This window comes from Cnephaeus nilssonii (genome assembly GCF_951640355.1).
Source record: "Cnephaeus nilssonii genome assembly, chromosome: 10".
Lineage (NCBI taxonomy): Eukaryota > Metazoa > Chordata > Mammalia > Chiroptera > Vespertilionidae > Cnephaeus > Cnephaeus nilssonii.
The window spans coordinates 61,313,872-61,341,522 of NC_137081.1; the positions used below are offsets into that span (position 1 = coordinate 61,313,872).

The following is a 27,651-nucleotide window of genomic DNA, read 5'->3' on the forward strand; positions in this document are numbered from 1 at the left end:
CATTAGTTCTGGTGAGAAACACTAACTGCAGAAGAGGTCCATTCGCAGTCTCAGTCTCTTGTCAGTGAGTTGTTACAAGTCTGCCAAGGAAGTGAAGGATTGCACTTAATGTATTGATTTGGCATTTCTAGCATTCTAAATTTTCATGTCAATGGTTTTTGCTTAAAAACAGCTTAGTTTAAAACTGGAGTGATGATAGTTGCTATATTATATTTGTTAAACATGTACATTGTTTTGAATTCTGTATTTAATAGACAGATGGTAGATCCTATCCTTAAGATGTTACTCTGAAAATTAAGTAGGTTACATATAAATAACCAGAGACTCAGACCATGTTGCTATTTCCTAAATATACATCTCCTTTATCCACAAAATTACTCTTTACTTTTGTCCTGTCTTAGAGGCAGGAAGTAAAGGGCATATTGCCAGGGAGGACTCTGCCCTGATGCCGTTATTCTTCAACATAGTCTCCTTCTTCAATACATCCTCCTAAGTGTCATTCTTAGGAAGGAGTTGAATTAAGTCATCCTGGGATGTAGGTGAAGGAGGTCATCTTTCTGGCGGTTGTCCTTCATGGGAGTATTTAGTTTTCTGTGGCTCTACAGCAAGACACGTTACGAAGTAATAGGCAACCTGTATGGATTCCAATTTGCTACTTAAAAATACACCACCTCCTTTCCTTTCAACACCCTGCATAATAAAAGAACAACCAAGAAAATAATAAATTCCCATAGATTGGCACTGTGGTTTGAAAGCTCTCCACTTTCTATACTAGGGTGAGTGGATTGGTAAAACCAATAACATTTTATTTCATGTAAGTCTTTAAATATATTGTTAGGTAGTTGTTTGGGAGTTCAGTGAGCCAATTTTTCTCTTTGTTAATAGACCTACCCAATTCAATCACATGGTGGAAATTATATGGGTCAAAGCATGCACCAAGTTACTGTTGCCCAAAACTACAGCCTAGGACCAGATCAGATTGGTCCACTGAGATCTCTGCCTCCAAATGTGAATTCTTCAGTGACAACACCGTCGGCTCAAGCTCCGTATCTGAGGTAAGTTTCTGGGAGCTGTGTTAATTTTATAATTAGGTACATTAAATTTTCACAAACTTTCAGAAGGAGAATAAGTAGACCCTTCTCTTTGTAATAATAGTGCCATCTTTTACTGTTGAGGTAAAGTTATAGAACTACCCAATCATAATTTCATGAAGTCAGAATGATGCTGCTCTTAGCTTTGTTACCCACACTGAGATGGTTGCCCATGGCTTATAGTCTGGGTCCTGGAACAAAATAAAGCTAATTGTCCCCACAGGGACCAAGCCCATGATATACTTTAGCATATATATACCATAGCATGGTGCTGTAATCAGACTAGCAAAGTAGTCCCAGACATATTAATCGGTATGCACACCTAAAATCAGAAAACTGTTATTTTGACTCTTAAAGAAGTGTGTTTGAGACCTGACCGGTTTGCCTCAGTGGATAGAGCGTCGGCCTGCAGACTGAAGGGTCCCAGGTTATCGATTCCGGTCAAGGGCATGTACCTTGGTTGCGGACACATCCCCAGTAGGGGGTGTGCAGGGGGCAGCTGATCGATGTTTCTCTCTCATCGATGTTTCTAACTCTCTATCCCTCTCCCTTCCTCTCTGTAAAAAATCAATAAAATACATTTTTTTTTTTAAAAAAAAGAAGTGTTTGAGTTGGGGAATTTGTGGTCTAATGTTTTATGATAACACTTCTATTCTGAAAATCATATTTAAATCTTGCCTTCTATTAACTTTGCTTAGCCACACAGAATGTGCACTCCATATAGTCATGTGTAGATAATCTATGAGGTCTCTCCCTTCTCTTAAATTCCATAAGTATACATTTTAGCTATCTGGAAATTAAATGAACTTGTTCATATTGGTATTCAATTAAAATGAAAAATTTTGTTATCTTGGGTAACACTAAGAATTACAGAGAAGAAACAGGTAGTGTAAACATTAATCCTCCTATACTGTGAGCAGTGTATTTGGTGTAATTTAAAATTACATATCTTTTAAGATAAATGTATGTAGTTACAGGAACAAATAGAAGTCCTGTAATTTGGTGTCGTTTTTCAACTTAGTTTTCTTTTAATAGTGTTAATAAACTATAGGTCAGGACTATCTTGCAGGTAGATGCAGGGTCCTATGTAGAGTACACCATTCTCTCTGCCTTCATTAATTTTATGTAGGGATTTAGATAAGGCTGAGAATCGGGACAGCTTTGAAAGTGCCCTACCGAAGGAAAGAGGAAAGAATGTGAGGAAAACGGGTGGGCTCCTTCGTGCTGGATAAAGAGATGAGGAAGGGAGAAAGAACATGGGCTGAAGGTGTACTTGAGCGGGGGGTTTGTTCTCATTGAAGCTGCCAGGGATTCCGCTGTCAGAAACAGTCTGTAGCTCCCCAAAAGAATGGGCCTTGTTACCTTATATTTTTTACTTTTTGAGTACTTTCTTCTTACCAAATATAAAAATTACATTAACCAGTTAACTGCCACGCGTCCAAAACGGAAACCATCCCCACACACCATGATATTTTGAATTTCATTAAAAAAATCATCTGACTCTGGAGTTGAATAAAGGATGTCGTCTCCTTCTTGCAAGGTGCTTAGTTCAATTATTTCTTCATCTGATGCCATTTATGGGGATTGAATTTTATTTGCACAATATAATATATTACAACGATAAATTCAATAATAAAATAATGACACTTTTCAATTCTACGGAAATATCAACAAAAGCAAGGGCCGACACGAAAAGCCTCGAAAACACTAAATTTTGTTGATGCTCCAAAGACGAAATCTGTAAAAAAAATAATGAAGAATGCACACCATGTTTACCATTTTAGGCGTGAAATTCATGAAAACACAAACAAATCTCAAGTGTCGCAGTGTTTATCTCTCGCATGTCTGAGTGGCAGCCCTGTATGTTGATATTGGAATTTCTTCCATATGTGCTGGAATATTTACGAATTTAAGTTACCATAATTTTCTTTACAGACCCAGAGATGTCACTAACAGGTCTGATTTTAAAATTGGGCGACCAGAGTTGATATGTGAGGTTTGCGGCTATAGACGTGCGTGGCATGTGCGGAAGGCCCGCCACTTGTTTCTTATGGCGAACAAAGGGTTAACAGTGTTGGATAGGTAGAGTGAGTATTCATAATTGGAATAGCAGAGGTAATAAACTTGAAAAGATAGGAAAGGCATTTTTTATTTTCTCAGGATGATTGATTTCTGGCCATAACCTAGACTGCAAAGTAAACGGTTTTCTTTTTAAAATCTTGTTTGTAGCCCTGGACAAGACCCTGTTTCCAATCCTCCTTACATGAACCAGAACTCTGCCCTTCCATCAGCTGCTGGCACGGCTGCGTACACGCAGCAGATGGGGATGTCCGTGGACCTGTCATCTTACCAGAGCACTGCGGCCAGTCTGCCACAGCTGGCAGGCTTCCCCGTGGCAGTTCCAGCGCACGCAGTGGCCCAGCAGCAAGCAAATTACCACCAGCAGCCTCTCCTTTAGAAACGAGCCAGGCCTTTTCTTGAAAGCCTTTCTATGTGTATTATTCGACCATTATGACTTTAATCTGATAATATTAAGAGGAAAAAAAATGTTTTTTCTGAGGATGGACCATGAATAAATAAAGCACAAAAACTTATCTTACTCTACTAGGCCATAAAAGGTTTTTTTTCAGTCCAGTTTGTTTGAAGTCAAACTTTTGAACAGAGGCAGCTTCCAGTTTTTGTCTTAATTTCAAATTTCTTTACACAAATCTGGACACCCAATAAATAGCCTTATGACACTAAACAGCATGATATGGGAGTGTTTTAAGTTTTATAAAGAAACCATCCTTTATCCCTAAAACGTCATGTTAATTGGGAGAGCACCGAAACCTTTAAATATATTTTGTCTGCATTTTTTTTTTTTTTCAGTTTGCCACACACCATTATTTCTAAAGGCAAATATCTTATTGTGCAAGCATTTAGCTTGCCAACATATTTCCTTTTGGCACCTTAAATTGCAGTTGTATTTGCAGTACTGTCAGTTTTGCTCTCAGTATTACGTTGAGTAATAATTAGCATATCATTGTCTACAGTAGCAAGAGCAATTTGGAAGGAACCAAATGTTTTCTGTTATTAAAAGTGAAGACCATGTAAATGCAGATGTGTGATAAAGCATTTAGCTAGTCCCCCAGTCAGCCAGTAGTGGGCTAAGGAGTGCCCCAGAAAACATTTCCATTCCCTGGAGAACATTTCTTTTCCTACAAGGGTCCCTGGAATTTAGAATTGCCACTGTACCGACCTTTTCAAATGACTGGCCATTCTGGGATGAAGATGTGTGAAGAGATGCTGCATTTCCTCTTGACCATGACGTGAATTTGAGCCATGAGACATTCCTAATAGTTGGATGTGATGGATGCCAAGCATGGATGATACGTGTGTTTTTATTGATATATTGCTGCTTCACAGAGGTGATTCAAGTACCATTGCTGTGCCAGGCTGTCGAAAAATTGGGCCTTTTCTTTCTGAGCCTGTGGAATAACAGGCAGTGGATTGATAGGGAAGCTATCAAGACGGTTTTTCTGAAATCTACATTTTAAATGAGCTTATAGTACTAACAGGTTCTACTGTAGGAGTTGGGTAGTGACTCAATAGGGATTGTTTTCTTTCCTAAAAATTCCCACACTACTGCATCATCTACCAATTTTTTAGATAGCACAAATTAGAAAATGCAAATACATATGCCTTCAGATATATGATATTTAGACTGGGAAAAACAATAGACGTAAGTTTAGTTTTTAAAAAGTTAATTGTATGGAAGCAAGATTTCTATATTACTTTTTAAAGAAAGCCCTTAATCATTCTTCTAAGAATCCATATGAAATAGTGCTCTTCAAATTTTTATCATTTACTGTTTAAAGAAATTTGATTCTAAGTACATTCCTTTTTTAAGGAAACAGTATCCTAGAACAACATGGTCTCTATACTACTTGGTCTACATTTAAAGGAAAAACAAGCAGTATGTTCTGTTTTTCATCCAGTGTTTCTTTTTCTTCCATGTCAAATATATACTTATAAAAAATTCTAAAATGGCACCTTACCTTTTGGAAGCAAATCTATTCTTTAAAGAATGCAAAACATAAAAAAACATTTACAAAGCTGCTCTTGATAATAGTTAATGTTTGCATATATATGGAAAATCTTTTTCTCCCAAACAATATTTAATAAACAGCTATTTTAATATTTGTGTAAATATTTTATGTATAATTGTCATTGGAATTGTAAAAGCTTAATTCTGCAGAACTTAAACTAGTATAAATATTGCACACCCACTAAATCGAGATCAGCCAATTGAGTAATTTTGGAATAATGTAACATGCAACATGTATATAAATAGTGTATATTGGCACTTATCTGTGAAATTTTATACATTCAGAAGTTCCTTCTCCCTCTTAAAATAATTTTATTTTTGCCATATTGTAATGAAGTTTGTGTTGCAGGTTGTTGATAGTATGAAAATGTTATTAAATTGATGTACTGAGATATTTTTAGTGTTGAGAAATACAGGGTTGTTGTTTTTCTTTTCTATGATCTTTGGGATTTATTTATTTTAAAACCTGTTTATAATTAAATGTTTTCTGCCAAAGGAACTGTCTAACATCAGATTTCTACATTGGATTCATACTTACTGTTTTGATATAAAAAAATAAAAATAACTTCTGCTATTTCACATGAAGTCTTGGTACATCAGAAAGAATTTCTGAAATTAAAATAAAGTTTTCATAAATCTAGAAAACTTTCCCCTGGGTGTTAAAATATATGAAGTGGGATATGGTTTTTTGTTGTTAATCCTCACCTGAGGATATTCTTTGCATTGATTTTTAGAGAGAGTGGAAGGGAGAGGGAGAGACAGAGAAACATTGATTGGTTGCCTCCCCCCACGTTCCCTGACCTGGGTGGAGGATTGAGCCTTCAACCAAGATACGTGCCCTTGACTGGAATCGAAACTGCAGCCCTTGAGTCCATGGGCTGACATTCTATCTACAGAGCCAAACTGGCTAGGGCTGGATATGTTCTTATAGTGTGGAAAATGTAGTCTACCAACATTGTCTTTTAACTTGGTGATTTATTTATAAAATTACCTGAATCTGAAATGGTTATAATTATCAGTTATGATTTGAAAGATACATACATTGTCATATGCAATTTCAAGTAGTTGATTTTTGACCACATAGATTTCACTGTACATTTTGAAGATTATATGTTTGGTTATAAAATTTCACCTTCCAAATTGTTAAAAAATTAATTTTAAATGTTTAAAAAATTATGGCTTAGGGACTTTTATAAAAGTTTTTCATAGTAAAAATGGTATGTGTCAAGGCTCCTGACTTCTAGGAGAGAATTTATTGAATTATTATGATGACAACGCTGAAGTTATTTTTGTAAGTAACAAATTATGAAGAATAGAGTACCAGTCTGTCATGCTTTGTTTCTATCAAAAGACATTTTCCTTATTTGCTTACATCAGTTTTAGCCAATAAAGGGAGGACCCAGTTCTAAGGGTTTGATTTTTTAAAAATTTATTTTCTTTTCAAGATTAAAAATTTATTTTTTAAAGTTTCCCCAGAAGAATTAATTCTAATATTACCAAGCTAAATTTGAATTAGACATTTTAAAAAGCCTTACTGTGTCAAAAAAGAGAAATTATGTTGCTGACATAGTATAATGGGATGAATAGTGTCCCCCCAAAATTCATGTTAACCCAGAATGTCAGAATGTGACCTTATTTGGAAAAAGTCTTTGTAGTATAATTAGTTAAAGGTTTTGAAGCGACATCCTGCATTTAGGCAGATCCTAAATCCAATGACTGATATCCTTATAAGAAGAGAAGACAGAGGCACAGCGAGCAAGGTATGTGAAGATGGAGGCAGAAATTGGAGTTTCTCTGCCAGAAATCAAGGACTGCCTGCAGCCACTAGAAGTTGGAGGAAGCAAGGAGCCTTCCCCAGAGCCTAGAGGGAACTTGGTCCTGCTGACACCTTCATTTCTAATTTCTTGCCTCTAGAACTGAGAGGGAAGAAATGTATGTTGTTTAAGCCACAGTTTGAAGTACTTTGTTAGGGCATCCCTAGGAAACTAATAAACATAGATAAATGTATACAGCAAAATTGAGTACCAAGCACTCCAAACTTAAAGATTGGTTAAAATGGTCACAAGACTTCTGAGACAAGTCCAGTAGCAGTTTTTATGTTTTCTAAACTAGAATGGGATTGCCTGGATAAATGAAACCAAACTCCCAGTTAATTCCATAATCCCATTTTACTGATTTTTTTAAACACATCTGCATTTCAATAATTGATTTCTTTATGCCAGAGGTTGAACAAATAATTTATACATTTATTGTCTACTCTTCTGCCCATCTTGAGTAGTGGGTGTTGAAGGGAGATGTTCAAAGGCAAACAGAGGAACAGAAGAAACAAAACTGGATGAATATTCCCCACAAATTCTACTGAAGAATGGAGTTTGGTTTTGTTCTTATTTTACACCATTTAATATCCTAAAGAGTAAAATAAAGGCTCCCCAGTAACTTTATAGCAAATCAGTGACCTTTACTGATTACGCTTTGGTCAAGGGAGCAAGCTATCATTTTTTAAAAATTGAGATGTGATACATATAATTAGCCTATTTATTTGTTAATTCATTTATTCATTCACTCATTTATCCTCACCCGAGGATATGTTTTAGTGATTTTTAAAGAGAGAGGAAAGGAGAGAAACATCCATGTGAGAGAAACATCGATCAGTTGCCTCATATACATGCGCCCACTAGATATTGAACCCGCAACCTAGTTATGTGCCCTGATCAGGAATCGAACCTGCAACCTTTTGGTGCACAGGACGATGCTCCAGCCAACTGAGCCACACTGGCCAAGGTATAATATAATTAGTCATTTTAAAGTGAACATGATTCAGTGGCATTTAGAACATTCACAATGTTGTACAACCCCCACCTCTAGTTCCAAAATTAGAATGTTGTGTCTTTTTTTGCTTAGCATAATGTTTGTGAGGTTCATCTCCACATAGACCACTGTATGTGAGATTCACATACCACATATACTGTGGTCTATGTTGTTTATGTGTTGGTGGTCCTTGGGCTGTTTCCACCTTTTGCCTATTGTGAATAGTGCTGCTATGAATGTGTGTGTACCTGTATTTGAGTACCAATTTCCAGTTCTTTGAGATACATGGTAATTCTATGTTTAGTTTTTTGAGGAACTGCCAAACTTACACAGCTGAACAATTTTACATTCCCACTAGCAATGATGAATGTTCCAGTGTCCCTACATCCTCACCATGGTTTATTTCCTGTTTTTAAAAATTATAGCCATCCTAGCAGATGTTGAAGTACTTCATTGTGGTTTTAATTTGCATTTCCCTAACAGCTAATGATGTTGAGCATCTTTTCACATGCTTGTTGGCCATTTGTATAACTTGTTTGGAGAAATATCTAAGTCTTTTGCCTATTTTTTAATTGGGTTATCTTTTTGTTATTGGGTTGTAATTGTTATTTATATATTTTGTATACTAGACCCTTACTAGATACACAATTTGCAGATATTTTCTCTCATTCTGTAGGTTGTCCTCTTTCTTGATGATGTTCTTTGATTCACAGAAGTTTTTAATTTTGATGAAATCCAGTTTATTTTTTCTTTTGTTGCTTATGCTTTTGCTATCTATCTAAGAGTCCATTGCCAAATCCAGGGTCATGAAAAATTTTTCCTATTTTCTTCTAAGATGTTTATGGTTTTAGCTCTTATTATTAGGTCTGTGACCCATTTTTGAGTTAAATCGTGTACATGGTGTGAGGTAGGACTCCAACTTCATTGTTTTGCATGAGGTAGTTATCCCAACTAAGACTGTTCTTTGACCAGCCACTCTTTGACACTGCTATAACACACCCTAAGGGTAGTCAGTTCGAGGACCTAAGTTGTACAGCTGCGACAGATCAACCCCATAGCTATATAGTTGGCAGTCCTAAGGGGTGACAGCCTTGTCCTCACCTCATCACTTCTGTCACTCACCTCAAGGGGTGGGTGTCAGTGCTATCTTGTTAGGATAGAGCTCCCAATGGTGAACAGATATCCCGTGAACGGATGTGTTAGGTGTCAATGTAGAGACAGTTTTTAGCTGTCACATATTTTCCCCCTCCAAGTAACTTCAGACAAGTATTGTGAGAAGTGCATTGTCTAAAAAGAAAAGCGGAACTTAAGATGCCAGCCAAAAATAATCTTACCATATTTCTTTCCTGGGAACGCCCCTGCGATGCTCATCTGTGTATCATTGGTCAAAACGGGGTCAAAAGGCTACTCACTTAAGAGGCAAGTGAGTCTGGGCAAGTGAGTATTTTGTTTTCCTGCCTCTAAACGTATGGAGAGAAGGCAGGGGAGAAGGTTGGGAGCGAATGTAGAGGGTTCCTTTATACAGTATCGGTCACAGAGATAGTCCTGCCCACTGTGTTGCACTGTGGTAAATTCAAAGTCGAATTGCTCTGCCACTCTGCCAGGGTCAAATAAGCTCTTGTTAAGATTCTCTGGTATAAGCATACCATCGTTTTTAGTCAGTAAAGGCTAGAATTAATACATTTGCAGCTGACCTGATTGTTAAAACTGAGACCTTCTTTTAGAAACCTCCTTAAGAGAGACAGAGGCCCTACAAGTGGAGATGGGAATAAAAGCTCCAAACTGCTCCTGTCTCTTCAATTTTGAAACGTGAAAAAAGTAAAGATGTATTAGCATTCATTAACACATTCAATAACATTATTATATGCTGAGGATGCTAAGAACTTGAGTTTCCAAGCCTGAGCTGTATTTGTGGCTTCGCCATGCACTCACTAGTTGTGTAATGGTAGGCATTGCACTTGGCCTTGATTGAAAACCATTTTCATATACATTGTCATTGAATTCTCATAACACTTGTTAGAAAGAGAGGCAGACGACGAGATGAATCTTCACACGCTAGTAAGTGGCAAAGCTGGGGTTCTAAACCAGGCTCGGTCTCTTGCTCAAGCATGTGCTTTTCCTCTCTGTACTGGAGGGACTATTACCTAGAAATAATCTGTGTGATAAGGTTGTCAGGACATCTCCAGGGACAACTTCCTTTCCCACAAACACTGAGATTAATGGGGTCCCAAAGGGCTCACCCAGGTAGAAAATGCCGTCAGATGTGAGAATACTCCTGTAGGAAGAGCATAATAGTGGCTGGATCTGTGTAATGTGTACATTGTAGTACAGTTAGCTCTGTCACGCAGGTGAGCCCAGAGCTTGATGTAAACAGATGGGCTCTTTCTGTTAGGAGGAGGGTCAGGCAGAGAAAGCAAGAGCTTAAGGAAGCTTACAGAATTCTGTGTTTTGTGACTAGAAATAAAAGCAAAACTCAAGGCACTGCGGAGGAAGACACCAGGTGACAACTGGTTAAGGCTGTTTTGAACTAGGAGAGTAGTTTTGAGTCGAAGCTTAGGGACCCAGGGCCTGCACAGCCTGGTTACTTCAAAAATCACAGTTGCTGAGAGCACCCAGCCTGAGCATGGGGTTCTTTTATGTTCTGGATAAGGACCAGACTCTTTAGAATCGCGATCTCACCGTTGGCGGCCCTGCTAACCCCTTCCTCTTTCCTGCATACAGGCTAGATTCCAACCCTCAAACCCCAAATTCCTCAGGTGCCAATTTTGCTTTTTCACACCTGTGTTTGGCCCTGTTATTTTCCTCTGTCTGAAAGTCCTTTACCCATCTAACAAATTGTCTTTCAAGTGTTGGCTCACATTTCCCTAATTCTGGCCCCAGACCATGCTGCACTTCTGTAGCGACCTTGTGACTATGTTATAGGGGTTGTCATGTTATACTGGGATGACCTGTCTTTGTGTCAAAAGGCTCTGTCTCTGTCTCAGATGCTATAGTTTGGCCCATTCAACATGCATTTCCAGCCTTCTTATTTATATGCCATATGGAAATCAGCAAACAAGTTAATAGTACTTGCCTTCCTAGACTCCTTTGCAGCCCGGGTGGCCACATGACATGATTTTGGTCAATGAGATATAGGTCAAAGTTCCTGGGGAGGGCTTCCTAGGAAGAAAGAAAAAACTTTGAAGGAAAAGGTATTTTTGCTCCCCTTCTGGCTTAGAAGGCAGGTGCAATGTCAGGAGCCAAAGCAATCATATTGTGATCACAGGGAAGAAAGTTATGATGGTTCAGGAAGATTCAGAGTACCTGGCTCCTAGATGACACCTTTAAGTGCCTGTACCAGTTCTAGGCTATCTCCCTCTGGACTTCTTATGTGAAAAAATAAACCCTTTATCTGTTACTTCTATTCGTCTAGACCAGTGGTCGGCAAACTCATCAGTCAACAGAGCCAAATATCAACAGTACAACGATTGAAGTTTCTTTTGAGAGCCAAATTTTTTAAACTTAAACTTCTTCTAACGCCACTTCTTCAAAATAGACGCGCCCAGGCCGTGGTATTTTGTGGAAGAGCCACACTCAAGGGGCCAAAGAGCCGCATGTGGCTCGCGAGCCGGTTTGCCGACCACGGGTCTAGACTACTTTTGGTAGGGTTTTACTATTTGTATCTGAAAGCATTCTACCCCGACTAGGTCTGTAAAATCCTTTAAAACTTGGAACTGTTTTATTCATTGGTGTATTCCCAGACCCTAGCTTAGGCACATGAAATGTTTGTGGAATCTATAATAATAAAAGCGTAATATGCTAATTAGACTGGACATCCTTCCAGGAAGAAGCCGGGGCTGCAAGGGAGTCCCGGGTCCCTGGGTCCCAGGTGCCTGCTGGTGGCTGGAGGGAAGCCTGGGTCCCGGGTGCCAGAGGGAAGCCAGTGCCAGCAGCTGGGGGAAGGAATGCCTACTCTTGCATGAATTTCGTGCATCGGGCCTCTAATGAAGAATAAAGATGAATTTAGCAGAGAGCTGCATAACACCTCACAATGCCTGGCTTTCAGTAAATGTGAGTTTTCTTTCACCCTTTCTTATCCTTGTGCCTATCATTATCATTCCATTTAACCTGTGTGAAATCAGGATGTATTTTACAATGGATCAGCATGCATTGTAAGGCTTCTTTTTATTCCCTTAAGTCTATTCAATCAATGATGCATTCTGGAATCCAGGGGACATGGCATTATTTTAACTATCAAGAGACAAGGGGGCTAGAGTCCTGTTTAAGTGGCAAAAAGACCAATGGCTCTGTTAAAAAGGGGAAAAAAAAATCTTAGCATCTCCAGTGCTCATCAGACAATCCCCATGGCTGCTTTCCAGAATAGAATGCTCATTTCTCCACTGAGCCCAGGACTGCAGCAGAGTCAGAAGCACCTGGACATTTCTGACTTGTGGCTTGAAACTGTACATCACTGACCCTTGCTGTGGGCTGGAGGAGGGGCACATGGTTATGGAAAACACTCCATACAGGAAACACCTAGAAGGTTGAAAGGTCGTAGTCAGATACTCGGGCAGGTAACATTAGCAAGAGACATTGAAAGAGGATATGCTATGTAACCTCCTGACAGTTTTGGATGTCTCAGCTTTTATGTCTCACATGTTATCCTGGCTGCGAACCACCAGTGTAGATTCATTCAAGTCCTATTCCAGGTTCGAATTGCTGAAAGCCTGTGTTCTTCACAGGGCATAGAGCAGGTGAAAAACTAGAATTTGAATATTATTTAGAATTTACATCATTCAGTATCTTAATTTGAACTTTTAGCAAAAACACTCCCTTTAACTGTTATAGAAAGAATTAACACAATTTATGACAAACACAAAAAATGGCAGAATGGAAGCTGATGAAGGACAGAGGTGATCATATTTTATGACTGTCCAGTTAAGGAAGCTATCTTTCATGTGGAGGGTTGTATTGTTTGTATTTTTTTAATCTTCTCCTTTCCTCCAAGAGAACTGTACATATCTGCCCATGTTCTTGACTCCCGGAATTTATGTTGGATATATACCTAGGAGTAGAACTGCTGGGTCACATAGTAACTCTGTATTTAATTTTTTGAGGAACTGCCAAAATGTTTTTCACATCCGCTGTACCATTTTACAATCCCATCAGCAGTGTATTACAGTCCCATGTTCTGCATATCCTTATCAACACTTGTTACTTGGCTTTTTGATTATGGCCACTGTAGTGAGTATAAAGTGGTATCTCATTGTGGTTTTGATTTGCATTCGCCTGATGGCTAATGATGTCAAGCATCTTTTTCATGGGCTTATTGGCCATCTGTGCATCTTTTTTGGAGAGATGTCTATTCAGACTCTTTGCCCAACCTTAAAATTGGGTTATTTATCTTTTTATTATTACCGAGTTGTAAGATTATATAGATAAATGAGCTAGGAGTCCCTTACTATAGATATGTGCTTTGCAAATATTTTCTCCCGTTCTGAGGGTTGTGTTTTCACTTTCTTGGTAGTGCCCTTTGAAGTACAAAAGTTTAGAATTTTGATGAAGACCAATTTGTGTGTGTTTTTTCTTTTGTTGCTTATGCTTTGGGTGTCATATCTAAGAATCCATTGCCAATGTTTTCTTCTGATAGCTTTACGTGTTTAGCTCATTCATTTAGGTCTCTGGTCTGTTTTGAGTTAATCTTTGTTTGGGGCATGAGGTAAGGATCCAACTTCATCCTTTGAGTTCTGGTGCTGGGGTCAGGGACAGTGATGTACCTCTCTCTGAGTGACACCCCCACTTTAGGAGCTCAGTGCTTGGTAGGGAGGGACAGTAGTCCCAGGTCTCCTGGCTCGCTTCTCCAGGAGCAGTCAGGGCCTCCTCAGTGTTCTCAGGGGTGCTGTGCCCACAATAGAGCCTCCATCCCATGAGTAGGTAGGGCTGGGCTAAACAAGGGAGCCCCAACCTCTCTGCTGTATTTGATGAGACCATAGCCTCAGCAGCAGGCATCTAGGGACAGGATGATAAACGCTGATGTCCTTTCCCTGCCAGGAAGGTAACCCTGCCCGTGGGAGCTGCGGGGAGAGGAAGCCCTGTATCTGGGCTGCACCACTGTGGAGTGGAGTTTCCCTCTCGCTGAGCTGACGGGAAGCAGGGAGGGAGGTGTTTGGTTCAAATACCACAGACTCTCACTTACGTTATTATTGACCTTTAGTGAATTTTCTTAAATGTTCTTCATTTGCCTTCTTTTGACTAGGATTTTGGACCACTTCCAGAGATTTAAATAATTTTTTGAAAATAATTTTTCCCAGTTTTGCTGTGGGGTTGGTGGTGCAGAGAGGTCCTCGCTATCCTGCTGCTATAGATTCTTTTTTGAGAACTCAAACCAGTGAGACTGTGGGCAGTGGAAAACCAGAAAACTCAAATTCCGGTGCCCATATAATAATTCATTCGATAAATATTGATTAAGTATCACTTATGAAAATGGCTCAGAACTGAAAATGGATTGAGTTGACCGTAACCAAAGCAGGAAGGCTCTGATTTTGCAGACACATCATTACCCATACACTTCATGGAATAGCTACTACATGTGAGGTGGAAGAATAGAAGCTAAAAAGCTAAAAACCTATTTTAGAAATTGGAGAGTTTCACAAAAAGAGAACTAATAAACCAAGGCAGCCTATATTAAATGCCCAGAGAATAAATGCTCCAGCTTTTCAGGGGCACAAGAAACTACCCAGCGCCAGAGTGGTCAGTCCTGGAGGAAGAATGAGCTCAGCCAGGTTTGGAGATGAGTAGGATTCAGCCGTGTGTGTGTGTGTGTGTGTGTGTGTGTGTGTGTGTGTGTGTGTGTGTTGGGGGAACACACATTCCAAGGCAGGGATGCTGAAGAGGGATTGTATTTGGTATGCTGAAGCAATAATGTGCAGACCTCCCTGCTTGCCCAAAGGTCTGTAAGGAGAGATGAAGTTGAAGAAATGAGGTGGTGACCAGAATAGCAGGGGAGAGGAGGGCTTGGCTGTTGGACCATGGAGTTTGGTCCCTATCTTCTGTGCTGCTGAGAACAGTAAGTTCTTTTTAGAGAAGAGTGACTGGGACAAAGAGGTATTTAAGAAAATGGCTTTGCCTGTAGTGTGTAGATGGAATGAAGTGTATGTGTGTGTGTGTGTGTGTGCGTTTGCACGCAGTAGGGAGCCTGGAGGCAGAGACTAGTTATTAGACAGTTGTGAAGAAATGACAGTCTGGATTAAGTGAAGGAGGGGGGGAGGGGAAGGAATGGAAATAAGTGTCTGGTGAATAGTAAGATGTAATCATGTCTTCAATAATGCCAAGCAATTTTTAAAAGAAACATGGCAGTTTCTATTAAAAAAAAATCCTGGAATGCAATGTGATATGGTCTGATCTAGCGATTTAAGATACTATGCACATTTTAAAGATGGATTTCTCATGCAGTAACTATAGTTAAACGGATCTTTTTATTTTTTAACTTGCATGTATTTTTCTTATTACTTCAAATTCCAGCTTCTTCACAATTTGCTTAATTTGATCTCAAATTAATCTCTAGTATGTATGTGCAGAAGAGGACCCAGGGTTGCAACAACAGCAAAGATTGTGCACGGCTTTATGGATGAGTTTCCTCCCTTGAAAACAGCTATCCATGTAGAAGTGGGAGGCACGTGGCCAACCCTAGCTTTTTTAGCAGGTTTAACGTGACCTTCAAAACTCCTTAGGACAAGCAGCTCTCCTGTGGGGCTGCATCTCCCGTCAGACGCAGGTGGGCTGCCTGGTGGACTATGGCTCGCGGTTCTGAGGCCAGAGTTGGCAAAAAGAAGACAAAAACACGGACAAAAAAAACAAACCACAAAACCCTCTGCCTTCCCACGGTGGGCTCAAGAGTGAAGTCGCGGAAAGCAGGTTCTGCTCCTGCCCTTTTAAAATTCCAGTGCAGCAAACACTCGCGCGGGCGCGCACACACACCCGTCGGTCGGCTCTTCCCACTCTGCCACCGCACCGGCGTCCCCCCCCCAACCCCCCACCCCCCAAGTCCTGATTCATGAACCGTGCCACCTTTGTCTCATTTTAAACTGTGCAGACTATTTTAATCCTGCCACCCCCACCGCAGATTTCCCCCTCCCTCCCTCCCTCCTCTGGAAAGCTCTGCTGTAAGGCGCTCGCTCGGTGGGAGCGCGCTTCTCCCCGTCGGCTCGGCTGGGCGAGATCCCGAAAGCCCTCGGCGGGACCTCCGCCCGCGGGGCGCTGCCCGGACGCCGCCGCGGCGGAGGCACGCGCCTCGGCCCCTTTAAGGTGTCGCGCTCTCCGAAGTGCGGGCAGGGAGCGGCGAGCCGGCGCGGTCCCGGAGCCGGTGGGGACGTCCTGCCGCGCTCCCCTCCCCTCCCCCGCGCCCGCGCCCGCGCCTCCGGGGGCCTGCGGGTCCTCCGCCCACCGCGCTCGGGCCGGCCGGCGGCTGGGAACCATGTCCGCCTCCTACGCCAAGAACGGGACCGCGGACGGGCCGCCGTCGCCCACCTCGCAGGTACCGCCCCCTCCTCCGCCTCCCCCCTCCCCGGCGGCCCCACAGCGCCCCGCCTTCGTGCGGGCGCGCCGGGCCCCCAGTCCTGGGAGCCGGCGGCCTCTCCCCCACCCTCCTCCGCGTCCCTTTCTCCTCCCGCTCCTCCTCTGTCTCCTCCTCCTCCTCCTCCTCTTTCTCCTCCTCCCCCTCTTTTTCCTCCTCCTCCTCCTCCTCTTCTTCACCTCGACTCGTCTCTGCGCTCCCGCTTCCGAGCCCGCAGCCTTCCCCAGCAGATGCCGGGGACTCGGACCCCGCACCCTGAGAGTCTTTGTTAATGGATGTGGTGGGTGCTCTCGGGGTGCCCCTCTCGGGCATCATGTCAGGGGTCTTGGATGAGAGTGGATGGGTGGGGGTGGGGGTGGGGGCTGGACTTGGGGGCGGCGGAGGAGACCGGGGTGCGGGCTCTGGCGGACCCCAGGGAGCTGGTTCAGAGGCGGACGGCAGCCGGGGGAGGTCGCTCCTCTCCACGGTGCGGTCCTCACCCGCTTCTCTCCGGTCCCGTGTGTCGAGTCCAGGTGGCCCGAGGCACCACGACCCGGAGGAGCAGGTTGAAAAGATCCGATGGCAGCACCACTTCGACCAGCTTCATCCTCAGACAGGTAGGAGGCGGGCGCGGCGCGGCCGCGGGGGAGCGGGTGGGGCTGGAGGCCGGAGCGCGGCGCGGGGGTCCGGGGCCCGAGCGCCTTTTCCCCCCGCTCCGCGGGCGCTCCCGCCGCGTCCTGCTCGCTCTGCCCCTGCTCCGTCTCTGCACCGTCCTGGGAAGTTAGTTTGTGCGTCCGGACGCGCTAGTCGGCGGGGACCTGGCCGAGCGCAGGGACCTTGCCTTGGAGACGGGAATATTTCTCGTGGCATCGTCAGTACGTGGGGGAGTCTCTAAGTTGTGTAACGGGACATTGAGGAACCAAAGCCCGTGCGGCCGGGCACCTGGTTTGATTGGGCTGAGAGTTACGGGCCTCTTCTTTTTTGAATACTCTTCTTGGTCTCTAGATCTTGGGAGAGATCTCCAAACTCTAGTCGCAAGACAGACAATTAGAGCAGAAAGTTAGGGCTCACTTTCGGACTGCTTCCTTGGTTCTCTAAATTAGGGAGATAGCTGGATCTGTTTAAATCGAGATAAGCGGAGGCCGGCGCTCAGTTCCTGGGATATGGGTGGTGATACACTTAGTGTCTGTTTCTTGTGTGTGTGTGTGTGTGTGTGTGTGTGTGTGTGTGTTTCTTAGTGATTGTTTTTCCCCCCGCGTGGCTCTCATGCGCGTTGTGTGTGCTAAAGATTGCAGGTTACACTGAATGCTTAGGTTTAGGTGCCTTTTATCTTGACCCAGGATATTGGCCCTTAATTTTCCTACTGACATGTGCTGTAAATGAAACCACCTCTACATATCTGCTGGGTGCTAGGGAGAGCATTAAAAGAAAAAAAAGAAAAAAAAAGGAGTCACCTTGATCTCTTTTTGGAACAGATTTGTCAAGGTGTGTGTGTTAGGGGTGACCTGGGAGGACTTTGGTCATTGCACCAAGACGCTTTTATTCCAGCCTCCACTGTGGACTGCTGGAGTGACCTTGGCAAGTTCTTTTCCCTCTAGGCCACTCGGAGCTTTGTGTAATGTGCTTTTAACCTATGGCGGCAGCTTTGCTGTGTTTCTTTGGGGATTATCTCATCAATTTGAACAGGTTATCCATGTTGAATGGGCATTAGACAAAAATTGGACTCAGACCTCTCCTAAAGGGTCCATAAAGCATAATTAAATATTTATTATGTAGATACTCATCTTCTGCAGAGACAGATATTATTACTTCTCTTTAATTCAATGAGCACTAAGATGAGCATTATTAAAATAAATATATTTGGATTCTGAGTTCATTCTAAAAATACATTCTGTTCCTTTTGCTGTGTTAGATTATTTACATATTTGATAAGACATTCTTCATCTTTAAACAAATTTTTGATATGTTACTGAGATCTTGTTGTTTACTTGATAGGTACTTATTTGTGGTAGTTTTATTGTTGCAAAATCCTTAGACATACTAATTATACATCAGCATATTCCACGAAATGTTTGACTAAAGCATTTGAGTTCATCTACACTATCACGTTGCTAATGCTTTATTCTTCCAAGCACAAACAATATAGTCAATATTCTTTCTAATATTCTGTCCTCAATTTGCTCCAATAAATGATTAAGTGAGATGATACATGTATAAGTTCTTGTTAAGTGTGCTGGTATGTGTTGACATAAAAAATATGAAAAGTATTGCATGGTAAATAATTCCGGGAGTAATTTAAACCAATGCAGACTTTCAGAACAAATATATTTCATAAGTCTTTCTGAAACTGGGATTTGTTAGTTTAACAAAATGGTCGAATTAGTTATAATTATATCATATACACAACCTTCCTATTTATTTTTGCAAAAAATACGTAATTTTTGTAAGCACGTACAGTTCAGAAAGTATCTTACACATGATCTCATTTAAGTGGCATAATACAGAAATCTATAATGGCTTCAATAAAAAATAACTGAGGGAATTTTTATTTCTTTGAGAAGGTATAAAAAATGATTACAAATGAAATGTAACAGTGTGTTATTTGAAATAAAATTGAACAGTTTTCACCCCAATACTAAAATAATTTTTTAAGCACAACAGCTCTTTATGTTATTTGAGCCTCATTATTTGTTGAATGACCAATGATTCATTATTTTTGAATTCGTGATACATTGGAGTGCTGGTGATATTTCCAAGTTTGTATGATGCTTTTGCACATGAAGAAGATAATTTCAATATCAATAAAACAGTGCTGCTCATTTCTCTTCATATTATTTACAAATATATGGAGAGAAAGCTTTTGCTAAAAAAAAAATTGATGTGTCAAATCAGATGGGTAAGACTGGACTGGTGGTGAAGAACAGAGAATAGTTGGCAAACTCACTCAATAAAACAATGTTTATTCTTAAAGCTGGTAAAAACGTTAGTGTTTGGTGTGTATATATGCACAAATCCATGTGCACAAACCTACATATGCACACATGTGAGCTGGCCTGAAAGTAAGCAGAGTGAGAAAGAGAGCATGCCTCTCCTCTGAGGACTGTGCACGAAATCCCTCACCATTCCTGACCTTTGTTTCCTCGTTTACTAGATGGCTGGCTTCTACAATTTAGGAAGGATGGGTGTTTTGGAATGGATCCAGGGAGCAGCTAAGTGGTTTCTTTGAGGAAAGGTGAGAACATTAAGTATTTTGCCAGTGAAAGGGGAGAGCGCTAGGGGTGACCCAGTAATGATCTTCACACTGAACAGAAAGGCATTCTTTGGAAACGTGATGGACTGCTTTGGGGCTTCATTGAAGATGAAACTTAAGAACTGGCTATAATTAACAAGGAATGAGGTTTTAGCTCAGCTCGAGTGGCTCACTTGGTTGTGTGTCATCCTATGCACCAAAATGTTTCTAGTTCTATTCCTGGTCAGGGCACATACCTGGGTTGTGGTTGGATCACCTGTTGGGGCATGTATGGAAGGCAACCAATCAATGTTTCTCTCTCATGACGATGTTCTCTCTCTCTCTCTCTCTCTCTCTCTCTCTCTCTCTCTCTCTCTCTCTCTCCTTCCTCTTTCTAAGCATATCCTTAGGTGGGGATTTAAAAATAAAATAAAATAAAGGAATGAGGTTTTAGAACAAAACGTTCCCAAGAGTATTGCTATCATTGGAATGGCTTTCCAAGTGAGGCTGTAGAATTTTCTCCCAGGAGATTACTTCTGACAGGCTGAATGGGTTATTTATTCATGTTTTACAATTTTAGGAAACACTTATTAAACATTTGCTATGTGCTCAGCAGTTTGCTAGATACTGTGAAAGAAGAATGAAAAAGGTGAATGATGGGACATAGCCCCCATACCCAAAGGGTCTTATAGAGTAGTATGGAGACATAGTTGTATAGAAAGGAAATATTTATGTACTAGAGGCCTGGTGCATGAAATTCATGCAAGGGGGGGAGGTGTCCTTCAGCCCAGCCTGCACCCTCTCCAATCTGGGACCTCTTGAGGGCAGTAGGATATCCCTCTCACAATCCAGGACTGCTGGTTCCCAACCGCTCACCTGCCTCTGCCTAATTGCCCCTAACCGCTTCTGCCTGCCAACCTGATCACCCCCTAACCACTCTCCTGCCAGCCTGATCGATGCCTAACTGCTCCCGAGCTGGCCCAATTGCCCCTAAATGCCCTCCCCTGCTGGCCTGGTCTCCCCCCAACTGCCCTCCTCTGCTGGCTCGGTCACCCCTAACTGCCCTCCCTGCTGGCCTGATCACCCACAACTGCCCTCCCCTGCAGGCCTGGTCCCCCCCAACTGCCCTCCCCTGCAGGCCTGGTCCCCCCCAACTGCCCTTCCCTGCAGGCCTGGTCTGCCCCAACTGCCCTCCTCTGCCGGCCTGGTCACCTCCAACTGCCCTCCCCTGCAGGCCTGGTCACCCCCAACTGCCCTCCCCTGCAGGCCTGGTCTGCCCCAACTGCCCTCCTCTGCTGGCCTGGTCACCTCCAACTGCCCTCCTCTGCTGGCCTGGTCACCTCCAACTGCCCTCCTCTGCTGGCCTGGTCACCCCCAACTGCCCTCCTCTGCTGGCCTGGTCACCCCTAACTGCCCACAACTGCCCTCCCCTTCATGCCATCTTGTGGCGGCCATCTTGTGTCCACATGGGGGCAGCCATCTTTGACCACATGGGGCGGCCATCTTGTGTCTTAGAGTGACAGTCAATTTGCATATTACTCTTTTATTAGGATAGCATAGTGTGTAGCAATAGAGCAAGGAATGAGAGCATGAGCACAATGCCCATGTGCGCTGAGCATTGAAATACCTATGGATGTCCCTGCCCATACAGTTAGTATGGTGGAAGTTACTCTCCCTTGGGTTACTCCCAACTTTCTCCCCATTGCGGTTTGAAGAGAAAATCTGATCAGGGTGGGATTGATAGGTTGAACTCTCCTTGTTAAGTCTGCCCTTCTGAGGACTGCAGAGTCTTAGAAGGCCTGGCCCCTAAGCCTCATCTTGAGTCCACATCTCTTAGTTCTGAACACAGATCTTTAACATACCACCCTCTCTCCTGCCATAGGCCCTTTGCACATGCTGAGAGCCCTCTCTGTGGCGTGCTCTTGCTCTCCCCTCTGCCTACTTAATTTTTAATCTTCCTTGAGATCTAACTTGAGTCATCACTTCTTTTTCTAACCCCTTTGATGAGGCCAGTTCCTTAACCATGCACCTCATCTCAGAGTACATTATGCCAGTTCTCACCACTATTATAATTTAACATGTCATTAGATTTCTCTCTTAATGTCTTTCTCCCCATCCAGATAATAAGTTCCACCAGGGCAGGGACATGTCTGCATTTGGTCTCCTTTGCATCCTCAGAATTTAGCTTAGTAGATGTTCAATAAATACGTATTCATTTGAATGAAGGAAGAAAACGGGTAGATACAGGACTAGCTTGACACATTTTAGGCATGGAGTTCTGCTTCCATGTTTAACTTTTTGTTTAATGGGAAGAAATTGCTTCCTAACAGACCTTCATAAAATGTAGTGGTTTAAAGCAACCACACTTTAAAAAAAATATTTTTCTGAGGGCTGACCAGACAGTTCTGCTTTATGTGATGTTATCCAGGTACTGGCATGACTAAAGGGTCTAAAATAGCTCACGTGGTTGGGCAGTTGGTGCTAGCTGCTGGCTGAGAACTAACCTAGCGCTTTTGGCAGGAGGCTCAGTTTTCCTCTACCCAGCCTCTCGGTGTGGTTGCTTGAGCGTCCATGGTGGCTGGGTTCCTAGAAGGAGCACCCAGCAGGAAAGGCTGAAGCTGCAGATTTGGTGAGACCTAGTATCAAAGGCTCGCTGACACTCCTTCCATCCCAATCTCTTCAGTCAAAACAGCCCAAAGGGCCAGCCTCGTCTCCAAGGGAGGGTAAGTAGACTGTATTTTGCTGGAGTGCAGCAAGGCCGCCTTATGAAAGAGCATGTAGAACAGAAGATATTGTTGTAGACATCTTTGGAGCCCTCTATCTTAGAGCAGGGAACCTTTTATTTTTTTTAGGTATGCTAATCAAATGCTCATTACAATAATTCAATGAACCCACACTGTATTTAGAGGTCTAAAACATATTGTGATACTAAGTTGATACTATAATAAAACACGTTGGCAAAAAAGATTCTTTGGGTTATAATTTGAGCACTGATTATAGAAACCTTTTTCTGATGAAATGCAAGTTTTCTCCAATGAAATGCAGATTCATCAACAGACGGCATATATACTTTGTGCATAGCTCTAAGAATAATCATATGCCCAGAGGCATATATATGCACAAAATTTATTTATAAACTTAGATTCACAGAATTTTAGAACAGGAGGAGATTGCAGAGGGAAAGTGCTACAATTCCCCATTTTCAGATAAATAAAACAGAGACCAAGGGACATAAAGGCCTTACCAAAGTCACACTAGTTGGTAGCAAGACAGTCTCAGATTCTACAGTTTTTCCACCACAACCTCTTTGTCCCCGAAGAATCAAGACAGACATATAAACACACATAGATGTGGACACATGAAAGGCTATGTGGGGCTTATTCCTCTTAGGTCCTAGAGATATTCTTAATTCATGTGGTTATTGTGAAGAACAAAGCAACAATGGGATAATCCGGAGACTGTATTTCCCCCCCTAAACCCTCTCCCCCATGTTATTATGAGAAGAAATTTTTGTTTGCATTGTTTATGGTTACACAGAAGGTGTTTTTTGTTGTTGTTTGTTTTGTTTTATCTATTTATTTATTTGTTAGTCACTGTATACCCAGAGTCTAACCAATAAATAAAGCTATGTGAGTTTTTACAACCGAGGGACTTGAATGTAGAGACGTGGTTAAACAGGTGGTGAGAGAGATTAGATGCTAAACTTGGACGTTAGCAATAACAGGAAGCCACTATCACCTCTAGGCTAGAAGAACAATGAGAGGAAATTGTTATTGGAGTCCAGGGGCCAGAAACACCTGGAAGGTGCTGAACCACTGGGGTACTGTTCTGCAGGAGCAAGAGAGAAGAGGGTATCACCTCACACTGTCAGAACGGCTTTTATAAAAAAGACAAGAAATAACAAGCGTGGTGAAGATGTGGAGAAAAGGGAACCCTTGTGCGCTGTTGGTGGGAATGTAAATTAGTGTAGCCGTTATGGAAAACAGTATGGAGGTACCTCAAGAAATTAAAAGTAGAATTAGCACATGATCCAGAAACTCAACTACTTGGTATTTATCCTACACAAACAAAAACATTAACTGAAAAGATACCCTTCTGTTCATTGCAGCATTATTTACAACTAGAGGCCCGGTGCATGAGTCTAACAGTCCAGGACTGCTGGCTCCCAACTGCTCGCCTGCCTGCCTTCCTGATTGCCCCTAACCGCTTCTGCCTGCCAGCCTGATCACCCCCTAACCACTCCCCTGCCAGCCTGATTGATGCCTAACTGCTCCCCTAACTGTTCGCCCCTAACTGCCGTCCTGTTTGCTCCTAACTGCCGTCCCCTGCAGGCCTGGTCACCCCTAACTGCCCTTCCCTGCAGGCCTGGTCCCCCCCAACTGCTCTAACCCTAACCCTAACCCTAACCCTATTCGTGCACGGGGCGGGGAGGGTGTCCCTCAGCCCAACCTGCACCCTCTCCAATCTGGGACCCCTTAAGGGATGTCCGACTGTCCGACGGGCAGTCGGACATCCCTCTCACAATCCAGGATTGCTGGCTCCCAACTGCTCGCCTGCCTGCCTTCCTTATTGCCCCTAACCTCTTCTGCCTGCCAGCCTGATCACCCCCTAACCACTCCCCTGCCAGCCTGATTGATGCCTAACTGCTTCCCTAACTGTTCGACCCTAACTGCTGTCCTGTTTGCTCCTAACTGCCATCCCCTGCAGGCCTGGTCACCCCTAACTGCCCTTCCCTGCAGGCCTTGTCCCCCCCCAACTGCTCTCCACTGCAGGCCTGGGTCCCCCCGAACTGCCCTTCCCTGTAGGCCCGGTCACCCCCAATTTCCCTCCTCTGCCAGACTAGTCACCTCTAATTGCCCTCTCCTGCAGGCTTGATTGCCCCCAACTGCCCTCCCTTGCAGGCCTGGTCCCTCCCAACTGCCCTCCTCTGCTGGCCTGATCGCCCACAACTGCCCTCCCTTGCAGGCCTGGTCCCTCCCAACTGCCCTCCCCTGCTGGCCATCTTGTAGTGGCCATCTTTTGTCCACATGGGGGCAGCCATCTTGTGTGTTGGATTGATGGTCAATCTGCATATTACTCTTTTATTAGATAGGATAGAGGCCTGGTGCATGGGTGGGGGGCAGCTGGTTTGCCCTGAAGGGTGTCCTGGATCAGGGTGGGGGTTCCCTTGGGGTGTGGGGTGGCCTGGGCGAGGGGCCTGTGGTGGTTTGCAGGCCGGCCACACCCCCATCGACCCAAGTGGAGGCCCTGGTATCTGGGGTTTATGTATCTTCTACAATTGAAACTTTGTAGCCTGGAGTGGAGCCAAGCCTCCTGCTTGCTCCCTGGTGGCAGCCATTTCTGTTGCTGTTTATTTATCTTCTATAATTGAAACTTTGTAGCCTTAAGTGGAGGCCTGGGCCGGCAAGGGTGTGCGGAAAGCTTGGCTTCCTCCATTGCCGGGGGCAACCCTTGGCTCCTGCTCTCTCTAGCTCCATGGCTGCCGCCATTTCTGTTGGGATTTATCTTCTATAATTGAAACTTTGTAGCCTTGAGTGGAGGCCTAGGCAGGCCAGGGTGTGTGGAAAGCTTGGCTTCCTCCATCGCCAGGGAAACCCAAGCCTCCCTCCTGCTCTCTGTGGCCACAGCCATCTTGGTTGGGGTTAATTTGCATACTCGCTTCTTGATTGGCTGGTGGGTGTGGCTGGTGGGTGTAGCAGAGTGATGGTTAATTTGCATATTACTCTTATTAGATAGGATAGCCAAGATAAGAAAACAACCACAGTGTCCATGGATGGATGAGTGGATAAAGAAATTGTGCTATAGCCCAGCTGGCATGGCTCAGTGGATGAGCGTCGACCTATGAACAAGGAGGTCACAGTTCCATTCCCGGTCAGGGCACATGTCCAGGTTGTGGGCTCGATCCCAGTAGGGGAAGAGCAGGAGTTAGCTGATCAGTGATTCTCTCTCATTATTGATGTTTGTATCCCTTTCTCCCTCTCCCTTCCTTTCTGAAATCAATCAATATATATTTTTTAAAAAGAAATTGTGGTATATATATTATGCTATATTATTCAGCCATAAAAAGAGGGAAATCTTGCTATTTGCAACAATATTGATGGAACTTGAGAGCATTATGTTAAGTGAAATAAGTTAGACAGAGAAAGACAAATACTGTATGATCTCATCTTTATGTGGAATCTAAAAATAAAAAACCAAACAACCCCTCCCACAAACCCCAACCTCATAGATACAGAGATCTGATTGGTGGTTACCAGAGGTGGTGGTGGGTGAAATGGACTAAGTAGGTCAAAAGGTACAAATTTCAGCTAATTATCCTATATAATAAAACCCGAATATGCAAATCCACCGAATGGCGGACGACCGGTTGCTATGACTCACACTGACCACGAGGGGGCAGACGCTCAACCTAGGAGCTGCCCCTGCGGGTCAGTGCACTCCCACAGGAGGAGCACTGCTCAGCCAGAAGCCAGGCTCACAGCTGGCAAGCGCAGCAGTGGTGGCAGGAGTGTCTCCCGCCTCCGTGGCAGCGCTAAGGACCCCTTGGACTGTGAGAGGGCACAGGCCTGGCTGAGGGACTCCCCTCCCCCCCCAGTGCATGAATGTCATGCACCGGGCCTCTAGTAAAATAAATAAGACCTGGGCATGTAATATACAGCATGGTGACCATAGTTAATAAGTAATATTGTCTTGAATATTTGGAAGTTGCTAAGAGAGTCGATCTTAAAACTTTTCATCACAAGAAAAAAATTATAACTATCTGTGAATGGTGATGGATGTTAACTAGATTTGTGGTGATCATTTTGCAATATGTGCAAATACCAAATCATTATGTTGTACACCTGAAACTAATTTTATTTGTCAATTATATCTCAATTAGAAAACAACAACACAGAGAGACACAGAGGAGATGCAGCTTCTGCCAAAGAAGCCACTTGAGGTGGACAGAATGGGGGAAATACTCTGGCTTCTTTCTTTTTTCCACTCTCAACTCACACCCTCCCCCCCACCCCCCACCCCCAGCGCCCTGGGGTGCCTCCCATTGGCTGAGCTCTGCTGGAAGCCAGCTAACACAGGAGCATGGGAAACAGTCTGCAGACCTTTCAGATAGGAAAGAAAGCACAGAGGGAAAGAGGAGGAATAAATCTGAGGGAAGCAGCCACGACGGGCACAGCCATTATTATATTTTAGTTGAATGGAAGGACAACCGTGAAGCCTTTTTGTCACAGGCAAAATGGGAAGTTTTTATTTGCTCTGTCAGTAGAACTTCCTTGCTCAATGGTATGATCCAGTTACAAGGAACTTTAAGGAAAAGCTTATACCTGTTTCCTTTGTGAACTTTCTCTGGAATACATCTTCCCAAATGCATCTTACTTCTCGTGACAATTTTGGCTCTTGGGCTTGAGTAAATGGAACTGAATTGATGATCCTCCCGAGTGAGAAATCTAATTATCGGGCAGCTAATCAGTTAACCAGACATTTTTCTTTTCTTCAAGTCTCTGTTTTTGGGCACACCGAGTTCCCTAAATGTCATTTTTGTAGAAGAAAGAACTATTTAGCCTTCAGTTTAGGAGGGTAATATTTTATTGACACTCAGATAAATTCTGATCCAAATCTTCCTAGGATGCTATGTGGAAACATAAGAAAATGACGTTGACGTTGCTGTGGCCCTCTCCCCTTAATTACTCCAGGTGCCACCCGGGCAGTGTTACCAAGGAGCAGAGACTGCTCCTGAAGAAGGGAAGAAGCAGAGGTGTAATTGAGAGAACGTACTTCAGTCAAACCACGTGGTGCAGTTCGTTGTAGAAACGGTTCTCTCCGATCCTGGCGAGTTGCCTAACACAGTGGGGGAGCCGGGCCCAGCAAATCCAGGTCTGACCCGTCTTTTCTGGCTGAGGTCTTGGCA

The 27,651-nt window shown here is 43.2% G+C and overlaps 2 protein-coding genes across 3 annotated transcripts in view; both read left to right on the forward strand.

Annotated features, from left to right (window-relative positions):
* The window catches only part of STAM2 (signal transducing adaptor molecule 2), a 35,380-nt gene extending 31,538 nt beyond the window's left edge, over window positions 1-3,842 (forward strand). For both annotated transcript variants that reach the window (XM_079783056.1, XM_079783057.1), the window contains exons 13-14: window positions 886-1,055; window positions 3,321-3,842. In XM_079783056.1, the coding sequence (XP_079639182.1) occupies window positions 886-1,055; window positions 3,321-3,549 (399 nt within the window). In that variant the 3' untranslated portion in view covers window positions 3,550-3,842. The remainder of the gene's footprint in view (window positions 1-885; window positions 1,056-3,320) is intronic.
* A 12,506-nt stretch (window positions 3,843-16,348) lies between these two features.
* The window catches only part of CACNB4 (calcium voltage-gated channel auxiliary subunit beta 4), a 229,245-nt gene continuing 217,942 nt past the window's right edge, over window positions 16,349-27,651 (forward strand). The window contains exons 1-2 of the mRNA XM_079783058.1: window positions 16,349-16,498; window positions 17,050-17,133. Coding sequence (XP_079639184.1) covers window positions 16,439-16,498; window positions 17,050-17,133 — 144 coding nt within the window. The 5' untranslated portion in view covers window positions 16,349-16,438. The remainder of the gene's footprint in view (window positions 16,499-17,049; window positions 17,134-27,651) is intronic.